Source organism: Saccoglossus kowalevskii, chromosome 19 (assembly GCF_978046115.1).
Source record: "Saccoglossus kowalevskii chromosome 19, keSacKowa6.1, whole genome shotgun sequence".
In the NCBI taxonomy this organism is placed as follows: domain Eukaryota; kingdom Metazoa; phylum Hemichordata; class Enteropneusta; family Harrimaniidae; genus Saccoglossus; species Saccoglossus kowalevskii.
In genome coordinates, this window is record NC_140659.1 from 13679777 (window position 1) to 13704339 (window position 24563).

At 39.6% G+C, this 24563-nt stretch overlaps 1 protein-coding gene across 1 annotated transcript in view; it reads left to right on the forward strand.

Annotated features, from left to right (window-relative positions):
- The window catches only part of LOC146730298 (alpha-2-macroglobulin receptor-associated protein-like), a 37882-nt gene that overhangs the window by 2956 nt on the left and 10363 nt on the right, over window positions 1-24563 (forward strand). Inside the window, exons 2-4 of the mRNA XM_085493988.1 lie at window positions 2236-2380; window positions 9095-9226; window positions 11052-11162. Of these exons, the coding sequence (XP_085350114.1) occupies window positions 2236-2380; window positions 9095-9226; window positions 11052-11162 (388 nt within the window). The remainder of the gene's footprint in view (window positions 1-2235; window positions 2381-9094; window positions 9227-11051; window positions 11163-24563) is intronic.

A 24563-nucleotide genomic window follows, 5' to 3' on the forward strand; every position in this document is an offset into this window, starting at 1 on the left:
TGACAAAAAAAGGAGACTATGGCAGGGTTTGCGCTAGTGTCTTAGCAAGTCGAGTCCCACTTACAAAATTTTAAGAAATTGAAATTTAACCCTGGATAACTTTATTAGAGATTGCCTGAAAAACTGGGTCCCTCTTCAATTATTGGAGTCCAGGATGCAAAATATGGGGTTAACGCAATCTCTGGACTATGGCCCTTTTGAGAGAGTACAATTCCATAGAATTGTTAGCTACATTTTGAAATATGCATCTTGAAATATGCATTACAAATGTTTCTGCTACTACACAATACGTTTCATTTTCCCCAAGGACAGTAAGGACTATCTGAATATTTAAGGTAGAGTATTGTTAACGTATTAATTATTCACTGTGTTATAATTTTTCTATTTTTTGCTGATAAGTATAATCTGCTGATTAAAATCCTCATGAACATGCAAAATAACAATAAAACTAATTTCTTTTCATGGCTAGTTCACTAATTTGAAACCCAGTGAATATATGATTAAAACATCATAATAATGAAAATAAATGTTGGTGAAAATAAATTTTACACTATCGTGACAATTAGTTGAATATATCAACAGTTCTTAAGCCATCGATATTGGATAAATTCAAGACCTGGTGAAAATCAGTCATTCCTGTGGGATTTTAAACTACAAGAAAATATGGTGCTGGGATTATGTGTGAAATCTGTTTTCTAACCAGTTTTTCCTCTACTTGTACACTGCATACTGTTATTGAAGAAATACAGTAAATTATTTTTTTCGTGGATCAAATTATGCGTGCAATTACGAGTAAATTAGTTGTGATTATAAAGGAAATGAAATACCTTATTTAATAATTCATAAAAGTTCCACATAACGCAGTCCACGATAATAGCTCACATGTGTACCAATTTGATTGGCTGATTTTTCTATTCATTAAACATTAAATACGTAGTTCCAAATTAAAACATATTCTTTGTGTTTGCATTATGCTTTATTTTCAATAGACTTTTTTAATTTACCCAAATAATTACCCTTTTGCACAAACATATACTTCATTATAAGGCCATACATACTGCTACTAAAATTTCAGTGCTATATGGTATTGTTCTCATTAATAGTGTCAAGCTAACCATATTGTGAATCCGTAATTTATTGCACATCGGTAGAAAGTCGCCCAACTCGCACAGAATTAAATGCAAAAAAAAATTTAAATGTGAAATTTTTTCTAGATGTAAAATCATCACGTTTTCATGAAAAGAACTGAAGCATTTTATATTAAGTTTTTAGCTCCGCTGTCGACTTTGTCATATGAGTGATTGTCCCTTGTCGTCTGTCGTCCGTCGTCCATGTCAATGTTTTGGTGTATATGTACCTTTGGTAGATCTCTCTTAGATTTGTTCATTTCATGATGATATCTTCAATTCTCTAATTTTGGTGAATATTTTTGTCATTTTTGGTAAGAAGTGATATTTTCGACTTCTTGTTAAAAAGCACAAGTCCAATTGCTTTGATATTACATATATAGGTACTACATGGGGACCTCTCTCAGATTTGTTAATTTCGTGGTGATATCTTCAATTATCTAATTCTGATGATTATTTTTTCATTTTTTGTGAAAAGTGTTATTTTCGAATTCTTGTTGAAAACGGCAAGTCCTGTTGCTTTGATACTATACATATTGTTCATTTTCTAGTGATATCTTCTGTTCTTTAATTGAAATGTGCATTGCTAACAGCGGAGCTATCTCAGCCGACAGGCTGCTTGTTTAAGGCATATTATTTGTTATAACAGGACTGAGTAGGGATGTTAAAATAAAATCCCAAAAATCAAGCTCTGTCAGATTGTTGACTGCTGGAGAATCTTCAAAAAAAAAAAAATTCCATGCAGCTTTGTTAGTGACTTGTGGCACATATTGAAATGTCCTCTTTCTCTTTTTTCACTTATTTTGTTTACAAAAAGTCAGTTTCATTTTTATCAAATTACAAATTCTATAAGTCTAGTAAGTATAGTATAATATATCAGTGTTCAATTTTCTGTTGCTTCAATAAGGTGCCAGTGAATTAGCATAATTAGTTGGGTCACAGCAAGTCTCTGTACAATAATGGTGCATCATATCAGCAATGAGGGAACACTATACACAAATTCTAACAGTCTCCATTGTCAAGCAATGTACCTAAAATTCGGCCAAGGAGCTCCATGGTGACCATGGACCATTATTTTAATCTCTACATTTGTTTTTCATCTATTTAGATTGGAATGAGTCCTAAAAGACTGGATCAATTAGAGAAGGAACTTAAATTGTATGATGAGAGTGCTATGCGATGGAAAAAAACAAAACGAGATGGTGGAGATCCTACTGGTGAAAAGGAAGCAAGTTTAAGGCGAGAACTTTCAGGTAATTTTTAGAACCAGAAACTAACAGTTGGAGCATCTCAAAGGATGAAATAAGATTGTTCAAATCATTGTCACAAAGTAATGTAAAATGACAAAAATTCACTGGGTTTAAATTTCGCTGATATACCATTTCAGGAATATTCAGTGGGTTTTAAATTCATGGTTTTATCATTTAGATAATGTGTTCTATGCTAAATTTTACATATTCACTGGGTTTTAATTTAGCGCATTTTTCAGTCAGCGAAATAAGCTAAATTAAAACCCAGTGAATAATTAACCCTTTTACAGTATTAAAAAGTTTTCAATACTTTGTGAAAAGATTGGTCATTGCTGTGTATGTATTGATATGGTTACATTGAATATAAAATGAGGTAATTGATTGTTGTGCCCTGGAACTGCATAAGAGTGGTGTATAGAGGTTGTCACTAATGCATATTTAGCTGTACATCTGAGATGGTGTACACATACATTGAAGAAAGCAATACTGGAAACGCATTAATTATTTGCTAGTTTTTAATCTCTTTTAATAATTTTTAAGTAAATTTCGCTAAATAAAATTCTTGTGAAAATGTAGAATAACAATAGAACTCATCATGAACTTTTAAAACCCAGTGAAATTGTTCAAAATAGTGAAATTAAATACCAGTGAAAATGAATGGTTTTACAGTATTCAGGCATTAGGGTAAGATTATGAAAGAAAGGGATCGAGGGCGAAAAAAACACAAAATAGAGCGCGAATCCATAAACAATGGAGGGCAGACACATTAACACAATAGTGTGCGGTTGGGACAAAAAATCAGAAGAATGACTTCCAAAAAAAAAACTTGACTGACTTAAATTACTGTTCAAAACCGCAGAATACAACTTGAAGCTCATGATAAAATTAAAAATGGGGATTGACTAGCGAGTGCTCTTTAAGAAATGACAATGAGCCGTAAAACATCGACTGAAATTACTAAAAAATAACCAAATGCACGTCATTTTTTACGAAGCAGTCTTGTAGACAACATTGTAGCATGCAAGTATTTCTGAGCTTGATTTTGCAATGCAATGCCAGTGTATGTAGAGATTGTCATTTTATGTTGTTTGTGGTTGTTGTTACTACAATACACATGTATGTGTCAAACGTGTGTAGTAAGTAGACAATTAAATAATGAAATAAAGTGTACCAGAGTGTTTTATTGCTCCAAATAAAATAAAATCTCTTTTTAGGACTTTGAAGTAATAAATCTATTTAAAATGCTTTCGTTGTTTAGAGTGAAGTATGTAAGTGTCCTAGGTTTTTTTTAAGTTACTGCGATTATAATTGCTTAGATATAGATCTGTGTTGCGATGCGTCTTTTGTTGAAGTGTGAAACTTGTTTGTGGAACCGTCTGTCATGTGTTTATCATGATGACAATCTGTCCGTTCATCCGTCAGTCCGTGTGTGCGGCCGTCCGGATCTTTACCTTAGACATGCCTAGACCAATCACAATCAAACTTCACACATACATCATACATAATATTATACATATGCACATATATTTGTTTCACGATCTGATTCAAGATGGCTAAATTGTGGCCATTTTTGTGCTAAAAATCATCAAAATCAAGCATTTATTTATGGATTTTGTTCAAACTTGGTACATACATTGGACATTGAGACCTTGATGCACGTTTTTTATTTTTCAAATCAGATTTAAAATGGCCGACTGGCAGCCATTTTGTTTTAATGAATGCATTTCTAGTGCCATATCTCTGCAATGCTTTGACTATGTTCAAATTGTATATATTCATTATACATCATGACATAGATATATTGGTTTTACTATCTAATTCAAAATGGCCAAATGGCAGCCATTTTTGTGCTAAAAAATCTTCAAAAATCAAGCATTTCTGGCATTCCAGAACTGGATCTTGGCCTTTGTAAATGGATTTTGTTCAAACTTGATACATACATTGGACATTATGGGACCTTGATGCACATCATTTTATTTTTTGAGATTGAATTCAAAATGGCTGACTGGTGGCCATTTTGTTTTAATGAATGGGTTTCCAGACCCATATGTCTGACTTGTTTTGACTGATTATGTTCAAATTTTTAATATTCATTATACATCATGTCATAGATATACGGATATGTTGGTTTAACGATCCTTTTCAAAGTGGCCAAATGGTGGCTATTTTTGTGCTAAAAAATCCTCAAATATCAAGCATTTCTTGCATTTATGAATGGATTTTGTTCAAACTTAAAACATACATTAGACATTACAGGTTCCTGATGCACGTCATTTTATTTTTCAGATTGGATTCAAAATGGCTGACTGGCGGCCATTTTGTTTTAATGATTGGGTCTCTAGAGCCATATCTCTTAAATGCTTTGACTGATTATATTCAAATTTTATATATTCGTTATACATCATGTTTATATATATATATATATATATATATATATGTATATAATATGTATTCAAAATGGACAAGTACTTGTTTGACGATCAGATACAAATGTCAATCATTTTAATGTTAAAAAAATCATTTTCCTAACATGGTTATATTCCAGCTATATTGCTATAAACAAAACTATATATCTTAAATTTGATAACGGGGACTGTGCCATGCATGGCTAGTTTATTTTAAATTCTGTCATTTATTGTAGTTTGTATTTACACCTGGCTATTTTTCTTGTCAGTCATACTATAGCCTGCTTTTAATTCTTTTAATTTTATCATTGGCTTGTAGTCTGTGTTTTGACCGTCCATTTTGCAAATCAGTCACCACCTGCGTTCAATTTATTGACTGACCATTTGTTAAATAATTGTTTTTTTGTGAAGAATTATGATAATAAATTATAAATATATATGTATACCTGGAGCTTATTTTGTTGTAGAAAGAAAATAAATTAATTTATTGAACATAAAATATTTATTTGTTGTATTATAATATACTTTTCTGAAATTTTTATGATTAAAACATTAAGGTGTCCATTGTATATTTAGTAGATCGTTTAAATTAAAATTTCATGAGCAATAAATTGCCTAGATGACAAGAAAATAGCTATACTTAATAGTTGTAAACAGTCCCTGGTCCACTGTTGAACACATTTCGTTAAATATGTACATTAATTTTTTCATTTCAGTGTGCTCAGTTTTCAAAATTCTACAAAAATCCACCACTGTTAAATATTAATAAATCTGTCAAATATAATAATCCCAAGCTACCAATTCGCCCGGTATTCACTCAGTGATGATAATATCACACTCGTTATGAATATGGAGAGGATTAAATATAAATATCGCCTATCTAAACAGTAGAAAGAAGGATATAATGCTGGTGACCAAGCTGTTTGGGTTTCATACTCACTACATGTTCCTTGAATGGGTCTCAGACCTTCAATTTCCCAATATTTTTGTCATTTTTGTTAAAATTTGCGAGCAAATTTGCTTCTTTACTTTTATTATATGTATGCAAGTACATTGGGTACATTTCTGTCAGGTTTATTGTTTTCGTGATGAATGTATTACCGGTATTCAGTAAAAGTCCATTTTTGACTTCTTATTAAAAATTACTAGCCATAGGTTTGATATTTCACATCTAGGTGCCTTTAGTGGACATTCATCAGATAGTTTTTTTTTGGTGACATTAACTTCATTAATTTGAATATTTTTTAATAATAATTCTGACGTGTTTTTGAAAACTAATAACCCAATTGTTTTAAATTTTGATACTATTATGTAGGTACTTTAGATTGACAACTGTCAGACTGATGAGCTTCATTCCTTAATCGGAATAATCATTTAGTATTGATAACTTCATTTTAGTGAATAGATTGAACAAGACCTTACACAGGGTCTATGATTGGCCAGATTGATAATTTGTTTTAGCCAACTGCTCACACCAGAGAAGCTATGGATTTGATAACCTCAGCCAACTGCTTACATGAAGGAAGCAATGAGTTTGATCACCTCAGCCAACTGCTCACATCAAGGAAGCTATGGGTTTGATAACCTCAGCCAACTGCTCACATCAAGGAAGCTATGGGTTTGATCACCTCAGCCAACTGCTCACATCAAGGAAGCTATGGATTTGATAACCTCAGCCAACTGCTCACATCAAGGAAGCTATGGGTTTGATAACCTCAGCCAACTGCTCACATCAAGGAAGCTATGGGTTTGATAACCTCAGCCAACTGCTCACATCAAGGAAGCTATGGGTTTGATAACCTCAGCCAACTGCTCACATCAAGGAAGCTATGGGTTTGATAACCTCAGCCAACTGCTCACATCAAGGAAGCTATGGGTTTGATAACCTCAGCCAACTGCTCACATCAAGGAAGCTATGGGTTTGATAACCTCAGCCAACTGCTCACATCAAGGAAGCTATGGGTTTGATAACCTCAGCCAACTGCTCACATCAAGGAAGCTATGGGTTTGATAACCTCAGCCAACTGCTTACATGAAGGAAGCTATGGGTTTGATAACCTCAGCCAACTGCTCACATCAAGGAAGTTATGGGTTTGATAACACCAGCCAACTGCTCACATCAAGGAAGCTATGGGTTTGATAACCTCAGCCAACTGCTCACATCAAGGAAGCTATGGGTTTGATAACCTCGGCCAACTGCTCACATCAAGGAAGCTATGGGTTTGATAACCTCAGCCAACTGCTCACATCAAGGAAGCTATGGGTTTGATAACCTCAGCCAACTGCTCACATCAAGGAAGCTATGGGTTTGATAACCTCAGCCAACTGCTCACATCAAGGAAGCTATGGGTTTGATAACCTCAGCCAACTGCTCACATCAAGGAAGCTATGGGTTTGATAACCTCAGCCAACTGCTCACATCAAGGAAGCTATGGGTTTGATAACCTCAGCCAACTGCTCACATCAAGGAAGCTATGGGTTTGATAACCTCAGCCAACTGCTCACATCAAGGAAGCTATGGTTTGATAACCTCAGCCAACTGCTCACATCAAGGAAGCTATGGGTTTGATAACCTCAGCCAACTGCTCACATTGCGAAAGCTATAGGTTTGATAACCTCAGCCAACTGCTTACATGAAGGAAGCTATGGATTTGATAACCTCAGCCAACTGCTTACATGAAGAAAGCTATGGGTTTGATAACCTCAGCCAACTGCTCACATCAAGGAAGCTATGGGTTTGATCACCTCAGCCAACTGCTCACATCAAGGAAGCTATGGGTTTGATCACCTCAGCCAACTGCTCACATCAAGGAAGCTATGGGTTTGATAACCTCGGCCAACTGCTCACATCAAGGAAGCTATGGGTTTGATAACCTCAGCCAACTGCTTACATGAAGGAAGCTATGGGTTTGATAACCTCAGCCAACTGCTCACATCAAGGAAGCTATGGGTTTGATAACCTCAGCCAACTGCTTACATGAAGGAAGCTATGGGTTTGATAACCTCAGCCAACTGCTCACATCAGGGAAGCTATAGGTTTGATTACCTTAGCCAACTGCTCACATCAGGGAAGCTATGGGTTTGAACACCTCAACCAACTGCTCACATCAAGGAAGCTATGGGTTTGATAACCTCAGCCAACTGCTCACATCAAGGAAGCTATGGGTTTGATAACCTCAGCCAACTGCTCACATCAAGGAAGCTATGGTTTGATAACCTTAGCCAACTGCTCACATCAATGAAGCTATGGGTTTGATAACCTCAGCCAACTGCTCACATCAAGGAAGCTATGGGTTTGATAACCTCAGCCAACTGCTCACATCAAGGAAGCTATGGGTTTGATAACCTCAGCCAACTGCTCACATCAAGGAAGCTATGGGTTTGATAACCTCAGCCAACTGCTCACATCAAGGAAGCTATGGGTTTGATAACCTCAGCCAACTGCTTACATGAAGGAAGCTATGGGTTTGATAACCTCAGCCAACTGCTCACATCAAGGAAGCTATGGGTTTGATAACCTCGGCCAACTGCTCACATCAAGGAAGCTATGGGTTTGATAACCTCAGCTAACTGCTCACATCAAGGAAGCTATGGGTTTGATAACCTCAGCCAACTGCTTACAGCTACTAATTCATGAATGTTGGTTGTTCAACACCTACTATAGTTACTCGTGAATTAAAATATTGTTGATTAAAAAAATAAGTATTTTTAATTGTTTTTAATGATTTTATTGTATATAAATACTGAGCCAAATAAACAGTATATTTCATCCGGGCATATACCTACATACTTATGACAAAAAGTGAAAAAAAAACATTAATCTTGTGTGTATATGGGTGCTGTTACCTTTTGCATAGACTGTTACATGTATAACTGTTAAATTTTACACAATGTTCATATTTATAATATTTATTAACTCTCAATATACATACCCTTGTCATACAATAATAAAACAAAGAAACAACAATTAAAGCTCCAAACTCATTCAAAACAGTTACTGTCTGGTATTTAGACTGACCTTACAGTAATGAATCGAGCTATGGGAAGTGTTGTGCATTTTTGTGTATTTTCATCAGGTAGATCAGTGTTTTTTTTATATATAGACCAGTCTTACCCGTAGTAAAAAATTCCCCCAAATCCAAAAAATGATCTCCAATACCTTTTAATTCAAAGTACTAAAAAACAATTGCATCGAACAAATTAATGCATGCCTCTAAAATGATTATAGTTTATGATAATTTAATGATACAATAATGTAATAATGTACAATAATGCCAATATTGGAAAATTAATATAATTTTTTTGATTGCAGAAATTATGAAGAGATATGGAATGGGGAAAGATGCTCTAGCTGAGGAGGGTCTGGCTGCCACTGGCTCTTTTAAAGGAGATCGTATATTTGAAGATATGAGACTTAATAAATTATGGTCAAAGTCTTTAGCATGTGAGTTATTTTTAGTCCATGTTTCAGTTTGTATTGAGATTTGATTCAAACAGATGTCCTTGTTGGTTTTTCAGACATACTTTGACCTATTTTGTTAAAAAAAGTTGTCTGTATTCAGTCAGTAGCCCATTTTCATGCTGATTATATATTCTCTTCTAATATTTAATCATAATCTACGTCTTTAAAAAAACAATTTTGAATTTGACTGTGCCCTTACTTGTCTCTGGCCATCTGTCCTTCAGTCCAGCTGGATGGGTGAATGACTTGACTTAGTCCTTAGTGTGTAGCTGCAATGAAAAGGATACAGGAATTTGTCCATGAAAAGGATATAGGAATTTGTCCATGAAAAGGATATAGGAATTTGTCCATGAAAAGGATATAGGAATTTGTCCATGAAAAGGACATAGGAACTTGTCCATGAGAAGGACATAGGAACTTGTCCATGAGGAGGACATAGGAAATTGTCCATGAGGAGGACATAGGAACTTGTCCATGAGGACATAGGAACTTGTCCATGAGGACATAGGAACTTGTCCATGAGGAGGACATAGGAACTTGTCCATGAGGAGGACATGGGAACTTGTCCATGAAAAGAACATAGGAACTTGTTCATGAGGAGGACATAGGAACTTGTCCACGAGGAGGACATAGGAACTTGTCCATGAGGAGGACATAGGAACTTGTCCATGAGGAGGACATAGGAACTTGTCCATGAGGAGGACATAGGAACTTGTCCATGAAAAGGAAATAGGAACTTGTCCATGAGGAGGACATAGGAACTTGTCCATGAGGAGGACATAGGAACTTGTCCATGAGAAGGACATAGGAACTTGTCCATGAGAAGAACATAGGAACTTGTCCATGAGAAGGACATAGGAACTTGTCCATGAGGAGGACATAGGAGCTTGTCCATGAGGAGGACATAGGAACTTGTCCATGAGGAGGACATAGGAACTTGTCCATGAGAAGGACATAGGAACTTGTCCATGAGGAGGACATAAGAACTTGTCCATGAGGAGGACATAGGAACTTGTCCATGAGAAGGACATAGGAACTTGTCCATGAGGAGGACATAGGAACTTGTCCATGAGGAGGACATAGGAACTTGTCCATGAGGAGGACATAGGAACTTGTCCATGAGGAGGACATAGGAACTTGTCCATGAGGAGGACATAGGAACTTGTCCATGAGGAGGACATAGGAACTTGTCCATGAGGAGGACATAGGAACTTGTCCATGAGGAGGACATAGGAACTTGTCCATGAGGAGGACATAGGAACTTGTCCATGAGGAGGACATAGGAACTTGTCCATGAGGAGGACATATAGGCCTATATGCCCTTCTCATGGACAAGTTCCCATGAGGAGGACATAGGAACTTGTCCATGAGGAGGACATAGGAACTTGTCCATGAGGAGGACACAGGAACTTGTCCATGAGGAGGACATAGGAACTTGTCCATGAGAAGCTAATCTCTCCAATACTATGCAAATGAGCTCACAAAACTATATAAACATTTTTTAGTTTTAATATTAAAACTAATTTATTTAGACCAGGTTAGTCCGTACAGAGTGCATTACCCAAAGAGTAAGATCGGATATATTGGCTACGAGTTAAATAATTTCCCAAATTACTAGTTGATAATGTTGGTAGTTGTATTCTATTCTTTTCTATTTCATTTCATTTCATTTCGCTTCGTCACGTTACGTCACTTCACGTCACGTCACGTCACGTCACGTCACGTCCCGTCCCGTCCCGTCCCGTCCCGTCCCGTCAATAATTAATATATAATAGCTAATGTATATCACCTTTCAATTTATTTATAGCTGGCCAATTCTCTGACGAGGAACTCAAGGAATTAAGAAGAGAATTTGAGCATCATCAAGACAAAGTCAGTGAATATAGATTATTAATGGATGAAATACAGGGCACAGATGGTAGGTTGTTTTGTCATTGAAATTCTTTGTTTCAAATTAAACACCAAGTATTTTTCAAAATTATAAGAGTCTTTGAATTTTTCATAAGTTCTCAGTGTTGTTTTTTTGACTTGTACTTTTTCTCCACAAATTTATGTATTTTTGTTTGACAACTTTGCCAGTTTGTTGTATATGTTTTGTTAGATCGTGGTAGTCTGTATAACTCAGTGACTGTGCTCGACTGGTGTCTGGGTATTTTCATTGCAGTAGGGTATGACTGGTGTCTGGGTATTTTCATTGCAGTAGGGTATGACTGGTGTCTGGGTATTTTCATTGCAGTAGAGTGTGATCGGTGTCTGGGTATTTTCATTGCAGTAGGGTGTGATCGGTGTCTGGGTATTTTCATTGCAGTAGGGTGTGACCGGTGTCTGGGTATTTTCATTGCAGTAGGGTGTGATCGGTGTCTGGGTATTTTCATTGCAGTAGGGTGTGATCGGTGTCTGGGTATTTTCATTGCAGTAGGGTGTGATCGGTGTTTGGGTATTTTCATTGCAGTAGGGTGTGACCGGTGTCTGGGTATTTTCATTGCAGTAGGGTGTGACCGGTGTCTGGGTATTTTCATTGCAGTAGGGTGTGATCGGTGTCTGGGTATTTTCATTGCAGTAGGGTGTGACCGGTGTCTGGGTATTTTCATTGCAGTAGGGTGTGACCAGTGTCTGGGTATTTTCATTGCAGTAGGGTGTGACCGGTGTCTGGGTATTTTCATTGCAGTAGGGTGTGACCGGTGTCTGGGTATTTTCATTGCAGTAGGGTGTGACCGGTGTCTGGGTATTTTCATTGCAGTAGGGTATGACCGGTGTCTGGGTATTTTCATTGCAGTAGGGTATGACTGGTGTCTGGGTATTTTCATTGCAGTAGGGTGTGACCGGTGTCTGGGTATTTTCATTGCAGTAGGGTGTGATCGGTGTTTGGGTATTTTCATTGCAGTAGGGTGTGACCGGTGTCTGGGTATTTTCATTGCAGTAGGGTGTGACCGGTGTCTGGGTATTTTCATTGCAGTAGGGTGTGATCGGTGTCTGGGTATTTTCATTGCAGTAGGGTGTGACCGGTGTCTGGGTATTTTCATTGCAGTAGGGTGTGACCAGTGTCTGGGTATTTTCATTGCAGTAGGGTGTGACCGGTGTCTGGGTATTTTCATTGCAGTAGGGTGTGACCGGTGTCTGGGTATTTTCATTGCAGTAGGGTGTGACCGGTGTCTGGGTATTTTCATTGCAGTAGGGTATGACCGGTGTCTGGGTATTTTCATTGCAGTAGGGTATGACTGGTGTCTGGGTATTTTCATTGCAGTAGGGTGTGATCGGTGTCTGGGTATTTTCATTGCAGTAGGGTGTGATCGGTGTCTGGGTATTTTCATTGCAGTAGGGTGTGACCGGTGTCTGGGTATTTTCATTGCAGTAGGGTGTGATCGGTGTCTGGGTATTTTCATTGCAGTAGGGTGTGATCGGTGTCTGGGTATTTTCATTGCAGTAGGGTGTGATCGGTGTCTGGGTATTTTCATTGCAGTAGGGTGTGATCGGTGTCTGGGTATTTTCATTGCAGTAGGGTGTGATCGGTGTCTGGGTATTTTCATTGCAGTAGGGTGTGATCGGTGTCTGGGTATTTTCATTGCAGTGGGGTGTGATTGGTGTCTGGGTATTTTCATTGCAGTAGGGTGTGACCGGTGTCTGGGTATTTTCATTGCAGTAGGGTGTGACCGGTGTCTGGGTATTTTCATTGCAGTAGGGTGTGATCGGTGTCTGGGTATTTTCATTGCAGTAGGGTGTGACCGGTGTCTGGGTATTTTCATTGCAGTAGGGTGTGACCAGTGTCTGGGTATTTTCATTGCAGTAGGGTGTGACCGGTGTCTGGGTATTTTCATTGCAGTAGGGTGTGACCGGTGTCTGGGTATTTTCATTGCAGTAGGGTGTGACCGGTGTCTGGGTATTTTCATTGCAGTAGGGTATGACCGGTGTCTGGGTATTTTCATTGCAGTAGGGTATGACTGGTGTCTGGGTATTTTCATTGCAGTAGGGTGTGATCGGTGTCTGGGTATTTTCATTGCAGTAGGGTGTGATCGGTGTCTGGGTATTTTCATTGCAGTAGGGTGTGACCGGTGTCTGGGTATTTTCATTGCAGTAGGGTGTGATCGGTGTCTGGGTATTTTCATTGCAGTAGGGTGTGATCGGTGTCTGGGTATTTTCATTGCAGTAGGGTGTGATCGGTGTCTGGGTATTTTCATTGCAGTAGGGTGTGATCGGTGTCTGGGTATTTTCATTGCAGTAGGGTGTGATCGGTGTCTGGGTATTTTCATTGCAGTAGGGTGTGATCGGTGTCTGGGTATTTTCATTGCAGTGGGGTGTGATTGGTGTCTGGGTATTTTCATTGCAGTAGGGTGTGATCGGTGTCTGGGTATTTTCATTGCAGTAGGGTGTGACCGGTGTCTGGGTATTTTCATTGCAGTAGGGTGTGACCGGTGTCTGGGTATTTTCATTGCAGTAGGGTGTGACCGGTGTCTGGGTATTTTCATTGCAGTAGGGTGTGATCGGTGTCTGGGTATTTTCATTGCAGTAGGGTGTGACCGGTGTCTGGGTATTTTCATTGCAGTAGGGTATGACTGGTGTCTGGGTATTTTCATTGCAGTAGGGTATGACCGGTGTCTGGGTATTTTCATTGCAGTAGGGTATGACTGGTGTCTGGGTATTTTCATTGCAGTAGGGTGTGATCGGTGTCTGGGTATTTTCATTGCAGTAGGGAGGTATGTAAGGGTGCATAAATACGCCAGTTGCGAGTGGTGAGTTGCGAGTAGCAAGTAGCAAAATGTGTCAGTTGCGAGCGCTCGAAAGTGGCAGTTGCGAGCGCTCGAAAGTGGCAGTTGCGAGCGCTCGAAAATGGCAGTTGCTAGCGCTAAAAATAGCAGTTGCTAGTGGCGATTTGTATGTAGTTGCGAGTGCTAGCTACCTCGGCATTGTGTGAAATAAAATTAAGTCCAATGTCCTACCCACTTGTTTTCGAGTTACATGTGTTGAAAGATAGCGAAATGTTGAATGTCTACGAGACTACACTAAGCCAGTGCGAGCGAGTCTGGCCGCTAGATCAATCGGAACTATGTGTGGTACGTACACTAAACCACCGTCCCTCATGTGTTGAGGGACGGTGACTAAACGTAGCAGTTGCGAGCGAGTCGGGCCGCTAGAACTGTGTGAATAATAAAAATAACCCCTCGCCTCCGATGTCTTAGCGGCATATTTTCTTGTTGCGAGGATTTAAAGCGGACTTGTCTGAGATTGTTTGTGGGAAAAACAAATCTTCACTCGAGATCTTTGTACTCTCGTTCCCGTAATCGCCGTTTTTTAACCGAGAAAAATACAAAATCACTGTAAACAGTGTCATATCGTCGGTTCATTCGAAATATCAAATTGACCTTTGTTTGAGTTTTATGTACAGCAGACGGTACAATGCTCTGATTTTAGGTAACAGTGATATTTGTTAGTACATCCATGTTCTCACTAACAGTCTTATTTTGCGTTAAAGTGACTGTGGTCGAATGTCATTTTTATGTCAGAAACGAATCATTGGAATGCAATTTTATGGCGGCCCTGTTACACATTCAGAACGTACAGATAGGTGTCATGTTCGGGAAAATATAACAGATAAAACTGATCCCATGCTAGTCCCTTGGTGTGGTATTAAACGCATCCTGGTCTGAGGTCGCGAAACAACGAGACCGACGGCATTTTATCTTGGACCAGCATGCACATTATTGATGAAGCCGCTATATTGGTCTTTATTGTTTGTCACCAGTTGACGCCTTCACAAAAGATTAAAGTGGCAATCGGTTAAATGCTGAATAAAGCTAATTCTAAACAGCACAACAATAACAAACGCGATGTGCTGTCAATCTCCACCCGCGCTTCGCCTGCAAAATTTTGCATGAAGTGACAGACGACTCATCAAACTTTAGGAATAAACATTAAACTCCAATTGTTGCAGTAAAAATAACGCGAGGTGTTTTTGAATACAATTTATATACATACATGCATATTTATCATACACAATTTTGCTTTTGGGAGTGAACCTACCACAACGGGAAACAATCGTTCCACATTGCGTTTTTTTAATGTATGCCCTTTTTGTAATGAAATGCTTTGTCACATTAGTACAGTGTATGTAAACAAAGAATATTATTTTGACACACTTGAAGTAAAACGTCAAAGAGCGACATACTCTAAACAACGACAGTGGGTGACTTGATTACGCTTCATTGCGTTCAATATATATTTTTCGCCGGTCATTGTATTCAATCATGGTCCTACATATTTTTGTGACAACATTATTTTCTGTTAACGAGTTGAACTTGCCATATTCCATTGTATCCAGTCGATAATTATTCTCTTTCAACAACTGAAGCCGCCCACGCCCCATTGTATTTATTCGACAAGTGCTTTCTGTCAACATGTGTGTATTCTCACACACTTATTAAATGCTTTAAAGTTTCCATTAAACCACGGAAAAAACGTGCATTATTTCATTGATATTACTGTCATCCTACCGACGACCCACTTGGACTTGGCAACATCGACGCAAATCGCACGGACTAAACGCATTTATTTATTATTCATTGTCTGTTTCTGTCCTATAGACAGGTCGTGAGACTGCTATCTCTATTCTGTGAAGACATTCACATTGACCGCGTTTGGACACACATTCAGAATGTGTTTTATACACCTTCGTGAGACTCCATCCGTTTGCTGACTTCGCTGTAGTTAGTTTTTTTCTTGTCGTCTCAAGATTATTGCAAGTTTACAATTATCAAAACGCTTACATTATTGGTTTAACCATTTAGCTCCATGGTCTAACCCCGCGTTTAACCGGATGCGTGTCACACAATTCTCGATGAATGGAGACACCGGGATTTCACACCTAGAGTCGGCTTCACCTCCATCCCAACCGACCTCGTGATTTAGACAAAACATATTGACTCAGTTCTAGTAGGAATTACATATAATTCCCTCACTTTAATACTTGAAGATGCAATTCAGAATTTCCATGTAACAGCCGAAAACCTGAACACAGTCGCCCGACCGTGAATAAAGGCAATCGATTTATAGCATGTCGGGGCTATCGGCGATTTCGGGTACTGGACATCTCGACCCCCAAAAATATCGACCCATTTTTCGTTGGACATCTCGACCCACCTACACCTATAGCCAAAACAAAGTCAGATTGAACATTCAGTTGTGATACATGTCAAAACAATCGCTGCCAGTGATATATTTCGGGAATAAAAAAACAACAAAATAAATGCAATCAAAGGCGCCGACCACGCGCCTTGGAAATAAATAGAACACGTTGTGACACAGTCTCACCAGCCTCTTTCGCTCATGCAAACGCACAGACACGCGTGCTATTTTCGTATATTGAATATGATGGTAAGGGAAAAGAAACACTGGAAAAGACAAGTTTAAATCATGTTTGTATTGACACAACAAGAAAGCAACAATCTACCAGTGAATGCGTATTTATCAATCATCAAACTAAACATTCAATGTTATATAGTATAGTATAGTATATTTTATTTGACTCAAATTAATGAATTGGAAATACATTAACCATGGTCAATAATCATACACAAAAAACACACAATAACAAGAAATACAGATATAAAGAATAAAATAAAATGTTAAAACAGATAACACTAACAACTATTAGGTATTACATTTGTGACGAGCTGTTTGGGACACCCCTTTAATTTTATTTATTATTATTTATACAATACCAAAATGCAAGGAATGAGCGTACCGCAACGGGACAGAATAATTCCCTGTACACTCATATAGAACAGAGTAGTCCACCCCTGTTCTATTTTCGATCCGCCTGCAACGCTATGCGGCCGGAGGTGTTTGACCTGAGTCACGTGGTCAGGGAAATCCCCTACTTGGGCCTCTTCCTGCTCGACGGCGTGAAACTCAGGTTGGTGTTACACTATGACCGTTCAGAAACTGCTTTATTTTCGCTTTTATTATTTGCATCTGTAATTCAGCCTTTCAGTATTTGTACAGTATGTTTTTAGGAATTGATTTGACGAGATTGTAGTTATTTCTAGTCAGTTTCTATCAGTTAATCGTTATTTTTAGAAGTCATCATGCCATCGCCGCTACATGCTACACGCTGTACTGTGTTATCAATGAAGCTGTCGAACGATAACTTTCATAGACATTGAACTTTATTTGCTTCGTGATACTCGCTTTTTATGCTGTTTTGATCATGTTTTCAGTACCAGTTATATTCGATTCAATGTCACTTGTTACTCAACTCGGGATGTAACTTTTGCTATAGTGCAGGTTACTATGTAATGAACGTGATTGTGTGAAATCGTGGGCCGACGTTATCAGTGGTTGCTATGACGATGCACATTCAACTCTTACAACCAGCGTGTTATCGATGCTTATTTTTTGCTTTTGTTTTTATTTCATGTGAACCCATTGTGTATTGCTCTTCCTGCTCGACGGCGTGAAACTCAGTCAATAAAAGTTATACGTAAGCACAACCTGGATCTAGAATCTATTATTTTTGCTGACACTCCCCATTTATGTCGGAAATCCGTGTCACATCTTTTGGTGCCGAGACCAGGATCTAGGATTATTTGTGCAGGACAGGCGGAGCCAGTTCGACTTTGTATGAAGTTCAACTGTAATGTTATTGGAGCCAGTGTGTGGTAAACTGTTGTAGTATTCTTCATTACATGTGACTGACTGTATGGTATCATCATGGAAAATGGAAACCCACACGATTTGCTAACTATGGATGGTCCAGTACCAATGGGTGAACAATATACTCCACCACCTACTGGCAGCATACCCACAGCGACCCCGGTGCACTATAATACACACCAGAGGTATGCACAGCAACAATATCAGAGCCAGCCACCCATTCCATACAACATGTCAGATTGCTTACCAGTGGCAACATCGACACCATACCACCCGGGCAATCAAAGCACAGGACAGTATTTGCAACCACCTTTAATTCCAGTACCACAATTTAGTCAACCTGTAGTGTTAAACCCACGGGTTGAACCACATTATAACATTACGTCATCACATCAAGTTCGTAATGTCCCTGTTTTTAATGGTCAGCTTGATGGTAAAATACTCATAGAGGACTGGATAAGAGATATACAATACCTGATGGATGCTGGAGCTATGCCTGAAAAGGTAAAATTTTCAACAATAGTGCGACATTTGAGTGGGGAAGCCCGCAAACTGGTGCTGAATATGCCCAAAGAGCAACAGAGACCACAGAATGCACTGGATGAACTGAAGGCGGAATATGGTGATGGGTTACTTTCACTTGACCCAATGGCTGATTTCTATGAGAGAAGACAGAAGTCTGGTGAGTCTGCTTCAACTTATGCAATCATGTTAGAGGACATTATGAGAACCATCGAAGAAACACAAAATTGTGGAAACCCCTTCCCTGACAGGGATTACAAATTGACCCAACAGTTCATGAAGGGCATAAATGATACTGACCTCTACAATAGACTAGCACCAATGGAGCCGAGGCGAATGACATTCCATAGATTACAACAGGAACTCAGACAAATAGCCAGAGAGAAAAGAGCCATACCTGCTGCATCGAAAGTTAAGAAATCACAGAGTCAACCGCAAAAGTCTAAAGATAGTCATTACACAGACAGCAGTGCTGCTGCAGGTTCAACTACCCATGATCTTGCAGAGGTTACATCATTACTACATAAAATAGTCCTGACTCAGGAGCAGCAATCCAGTCGGCTAGATAGGTTAGAATCCAAAGGTCAGTCTGCGTCTGACAAAGTAGACAAACCAGTTCAAAGCACTCAGTCATATAGTTCTGAGATAATTTGCTTTCGATGTAAACAACCCGGTCACATTGCTATTGGATGTCGTAATACACCACAGGATGGTGGGGCAGCAAGGAAAGGAAACAGGCCTTTAAACGAGTAAAGCCTGTGGAAAAGGGACTATCCACAGGTGACAGTGTTAAATGTCCCCCAGTTCAAGTTAACAGAAATTCCAGCTGGAGTGCAGAGACAGTGCAACAAGTTGTTGGACCTTTAAATGAGGCAGAGGTCAAAATTAATGGCAAAATATGCCGTGCATTGATTGATTCTGGTTCTCAGGTTACCACTGTGACAGATGAATTCTGTCAAGCACACCAAAAGCTTAGAAGCCTGGAATGTGAACCGTCTGACGTGGAGATTGAAGGAGCTGGTGGATCGGATGTGCCTCATTATGGAGTTATTTATGTTGATTTGATGTTTCTTGGGCAACAATATCTCCATGTGCCTACCTTTGTTGTCCCTGTGACTGAGTACCGCAAGGATGTTCCCTTGTTAATAGGAACAAATGTGATTCGTAGAAGTCAGAATGCATTGAGAGCTGTGTATGGTAAATGTTATGAGAGTGTTGTACGTAAGAAGTCGAAGGTGTGGTACAACACATATCAGACTTTACAGAAAACTGAGCTTGGAGGTAAGACTGGTTGTATTGGGCCAGCCAGAAGTGTTGGACGTGGCCATATGGAAATACCTCCAGGGCAAGAGGCTCATGTATTGTGCACAGTACCAAGAGGCCCAAAGGGGAAGTCGTATACTGCGCTGGTAGAGAACCCTATAGATAGTCAGTTACCCCATGGACTAGTGGTTGGCCGAATGTTAGTTAATGTAGATAGTGGTTTGATTAAGGTTAGAGTAAATAACCTAAATCAGCGACCAGTGACCATCCGGCCTAGAGTCCATGTTGCAGATCTACATGCAGTTAGTATGGTTCAGGACTTCCCAGGCACCCCAGAAGAATCTGAGAATGATTTTACCGAAAGGGGTAGTACAGTGGAACAGAAAAATGCACACCATGGTTCAGGTCATGAATATGGTAGATCACATAGACATGTTAAGTCAGCTGCTTGTCGTAGTTCAAATAACACAGAAGCCAATCTACCTGACGTTGACTTGAGTCAGTCAGCAGTGAGTAATGGGGATGAGTTGGACCAGCTAAAGGAGTTACTGAGAAAGAACAATGATGTGTTCTCACAGCATGCCCTTGATTATGGTAAAACCTCAACAATCCAACATGAGATTCCATTAGTTGATGACCACCCATTCCGTCTACCTCCTAGACGGATACCACCATCTCAATATCAGGAAGTGAAGAAACACCTGGAAGACATGCAGTCTGCTGGCATTATCCGTCCAAGTAAGAGTCCATATGCCTCTCCGATAGTGATTGTTCGAAAAAAGGATGGAACACCGCGAATTTGTATTGATTATAGGCAGCTAAATCTCCGCTCAATACGAGATGCATTTCCACTCCCTCGCATTGACGATGCATTGGAATCTCTTGGTCAAGCACAATATTTTTCAACACTTGACCTTACTGCTGGCTATTGGCAGGTGGAGATAGCGGAGAAAGATAGAGCAAAGACAGCATTTACTACCCCAATGGGTTTGTTTGAGGCGAATAGAATGCCCTTTGGCCTCCAAAATGCTCCAGCTACATTTGAGCGCCTTATGATGACATGCTTTGGTGACCAAAACTTCAGTACTTTGTTGATCTACCTTGACGACATAATCATTTTTTCAAGAACATTTGAGGAACATGTAGATAGGTTGCAAATGGTGTTCAATCGGTTACGTGAACATGGGTTGAAACTTAAACCTCAGAAGTGCCATCTGCTGCAAGAGAGAGTGCATTATTTAGGTCATGTTGTTTCCCGCCATGGTGTATCAACTGACCCAGAGAAGACTGACAAAGTCAGGTCTTGGAAGACACCAGCAGACAGAAAGGAAGTGCTTCAGTTCCTTGGGTTCGCAGGGTATTATCGGAGGTTTGTCAAGGGATATTCAAAGTTGGCAGCACCTTTGTTTCGGTTGACTTCAGGAGACCCAAGGAAGAAGAAGAAGGGTAGTAAACAGCCAAAGAGTATCCCAACCGCTTTTGTATGGTCTGAAAAATGTGATAGTAGCTTCAGACAAATCAAGGAGAAGTTGACTACTGCCCCAGTGCTTGGTTACCCCGACTTTAGTAAACCCTTTATTTTACAGGTCGATGCTTCAGGAGAAGGTTTGGGGGCAGTACTAGCACAAGTACAGGAAGGGAGAGAGAGAGTAATAGCTTATGCCAGCAGAGGTCTGGCACCCGCTGAAACCAGGTATCCAGCCCATAAACTGGAATTTCTATGCCTAAAGTGGGCAGTCACAGATAAGTTCAGGGAACATCTATATGGCAACACCTTCACTGTTTTAACGGACAATAACCCGCTCGTCTATGTTCAGACAACGGCAAAGTTAGACGCAACAGGGCAACGATGGGTGTCGCAGCTTGCATTATTTGACTTTGACATCAAATACAGACCTGGAAAAAATAATGCAAACGCCGATGGACTCTCGCGAATGCCACAGAGTGAAGTCGCAGACACTTTTCGTGGAGTTTGTGGTATGCACAAACATATTGAGCTACCTACAAAGAGCGCAGAGTATGATATTACTTCTAATGATGGGACGAACACATTACCTGTCATGACCCCTGTGGAGTTAGAATTAAATCAACTGGAAGATGTTGAGGTCGCCCCTGCACTTTCCTACAGAAAACTACAGAGAAAGCCAAATAGGAAACAGATAGACAGTTTGAACAGTAGGGCTAAGATGATCGTGAGACAATGGGATAAGCTTTGTGTGAGAGAAGGTGTACTTTACCGTGTGGTGAATTCGTCTAATTTAGACCCAGTCTACCAATTGGTCCTGCCAGTTAAACTGCGTAGATCTATCTTTGAAGCTCTCCATGACCATATGGGACACCTTGGTTTTGAGAGGACACTGGACCTTATTCGTAGTAGGTTTTATTGGCCACAGATGTACACACAAGTGAAAGTGTGGTGTGAAGAATGTAAACGATGTTGTTTGCGCAAGGCTGCACCAGCGGCAGACAGAGCACCACTTGTGAGTATTCGTACTTCTGCGCCCTTGGAGCTGGTATGTATGGACTTTCTAACTTTAGAGCCATCTAAAGGCGGCATCGAGAATGTACTAGTTCTTACCGATCATTTTTCGAGATATGCACAGGCCTACTCAACACCAGATCAGAAAGCTAAAACAGTGGCCAAAATACTGTGGAAATACTTCTTTTCTCAATATGGATTCCCCAAGAGACTACACTCAGATCAAGGTAGAAATTTCGAAAGCGCAGTCGTCAATGAGCTTTGTGAGATGGCTGGGATGTCCAAAACCCATACCACACCTTATCATCCAGAAGGGAATGGCATGACCGAAAGATACAATCAAACTCTCATGAATATGCTAGGCACCTTGGATCAATCACAGAAAGCAGATTGGAAGGAGTATCTTGAAGCAATGACTCATGCATACAACTGCACTCGTCACGATTCAACAGGTTACTCTCCGCATTATTTAATGTATGGTCGTCACCCAAACCTTCCCGTAGACCTGATTTTCCACACTGACAAAGCTAACAGCCAATCTAGTGTGGGTGTAGATCCATCAGATTATGTCAAATCTCTGCGAGAAAGACTAAAAATCGCCTACAAAACAGCAACAGAACATGCAGATAAGGCTAGGGATCGTCAGAAAACCAGATACGACAAGAAAGCTAAGGCTATACCATTCAATACAGGAGACCGTGTGCTAGCTAAACTAAAACAAACTGGCAAGCATAAGCTTGGTGACAAATGGGAATCTGAACCATATTTAATAGTCAAACAACTGGAACCAGACTCGCCTGTATATGTTGTACGGTCAGAAACTAGTTGCAAGGAGCGAACCCTACATCGCAATATGCTTAAAATTTGTACATTCCTACCTAGTAATCTAGATATTCCACATAAACAACAAAAGGAAACAACCTGCCAAGAATCAACTCCAGACATAGATGATCTGAGTGATAACGAAGATGAACCTAATGGAGATGTTGTTGAATTCTCTGTTAGCCAGACACCACTAACATCCATTCAAACAGATATAACCCCACACTTCTCTGTAATAGAAACTACCTCAACATTGAACAATGTCATTCAACATCAGCCAAACCCAACTATACAGGCTGAGCCACCAATTGTCACAGGTAGCCCAACTGCTTTAACAGAGCAACCATCATGCTCACCCACAGGAACACAAATAAATGTGACAGAATCTTTACACATTCCAAGGGAAGTTTCCACTAACTCAACTCAAGATCTCTCACGTACACTAGCAAGTAATACATCATGCCAGAACTCTGAATCAACCTCAGAACCAATTCAACGTTATCCACAGCGAGTTAGACAACCACCTGCGAGATTTGCAGACTACCTCATGTCAATGTTCACAAAATCAAAGGAAGAAGCTAAAGTGCAAAGTGTTTAGCCTTGGGATTAGTTAAACGCCGAGGACGTCGTTTCGACAAACAGAGGGAGGATGTGACGAGCTGTTTGGGACACCCCTTTAATTTTATTTATTATTATTTATACAATACCAAAATGCAAGGAATGAGCGTACCGCAACGGGACAGAATAATTCCCTGTACACTCATATAGAACAGAGTAGTCCACCCCTGTTCTATTTTCGATCCGCCTGCAACGCTATGCGGCCGGAGGTGTTTGACCTGAGTCACGTGGTCAGGGAAATCCCCTACTTGGGCCTCTTCCTGCTCGACGGCGTGAAACTCAGGTTGGTGTTACACTATGACCGTTCAGAAACTGCTTTATTTTCGCTTTTATTATTTGCATCTGTAATTCAGCCTTTCAGTATTTGTACAGTATGTTTTTAGGAATTGATTTGACGAGATTGTAGTTATTTCTAGTCAGTTTCTATCAGTTAATCGTTATTTTTAGAAGTCATCATGCCATCGCCGCTACATGCTACACGCTGTACTGTGTTATCAATGAAGCTGTCGAACGATAACTTTCATAGACATTGAACTTTATTTGCTTCGTGATACTCGCTTTTTATGCTGTTTTGATCATGTTTTCAGTACCAGTTATATTCGATTCAATGTCACTTGTTACTCAACTCGGGATGTAACTTTTGCTATAGTGCAGGTTACTATGTAATGAACGTGATTGTGTGAAATCGTGGGCCGACGTTATCAGTGGTTGCTATGACGATGCACATTCAACTCTTACAACCAGCGTGTTATCGATGCTTATTTTTTGCTTTTGTTTTTATTTCATGTGAACCCATTGTGTATTGCTCTTCCTGCTCGACGGCGTGAAACTCAGTCAATAAAAGTTATACGTAAGCACAACCTGGATCTAGAATCTATTATTTTTGCTGACACTCCCCATTTATGTCGGAAATCCGTGTCACACATTGTAAAAATTATGTTAATATACATGAAGCGGACTGTGGCGTTT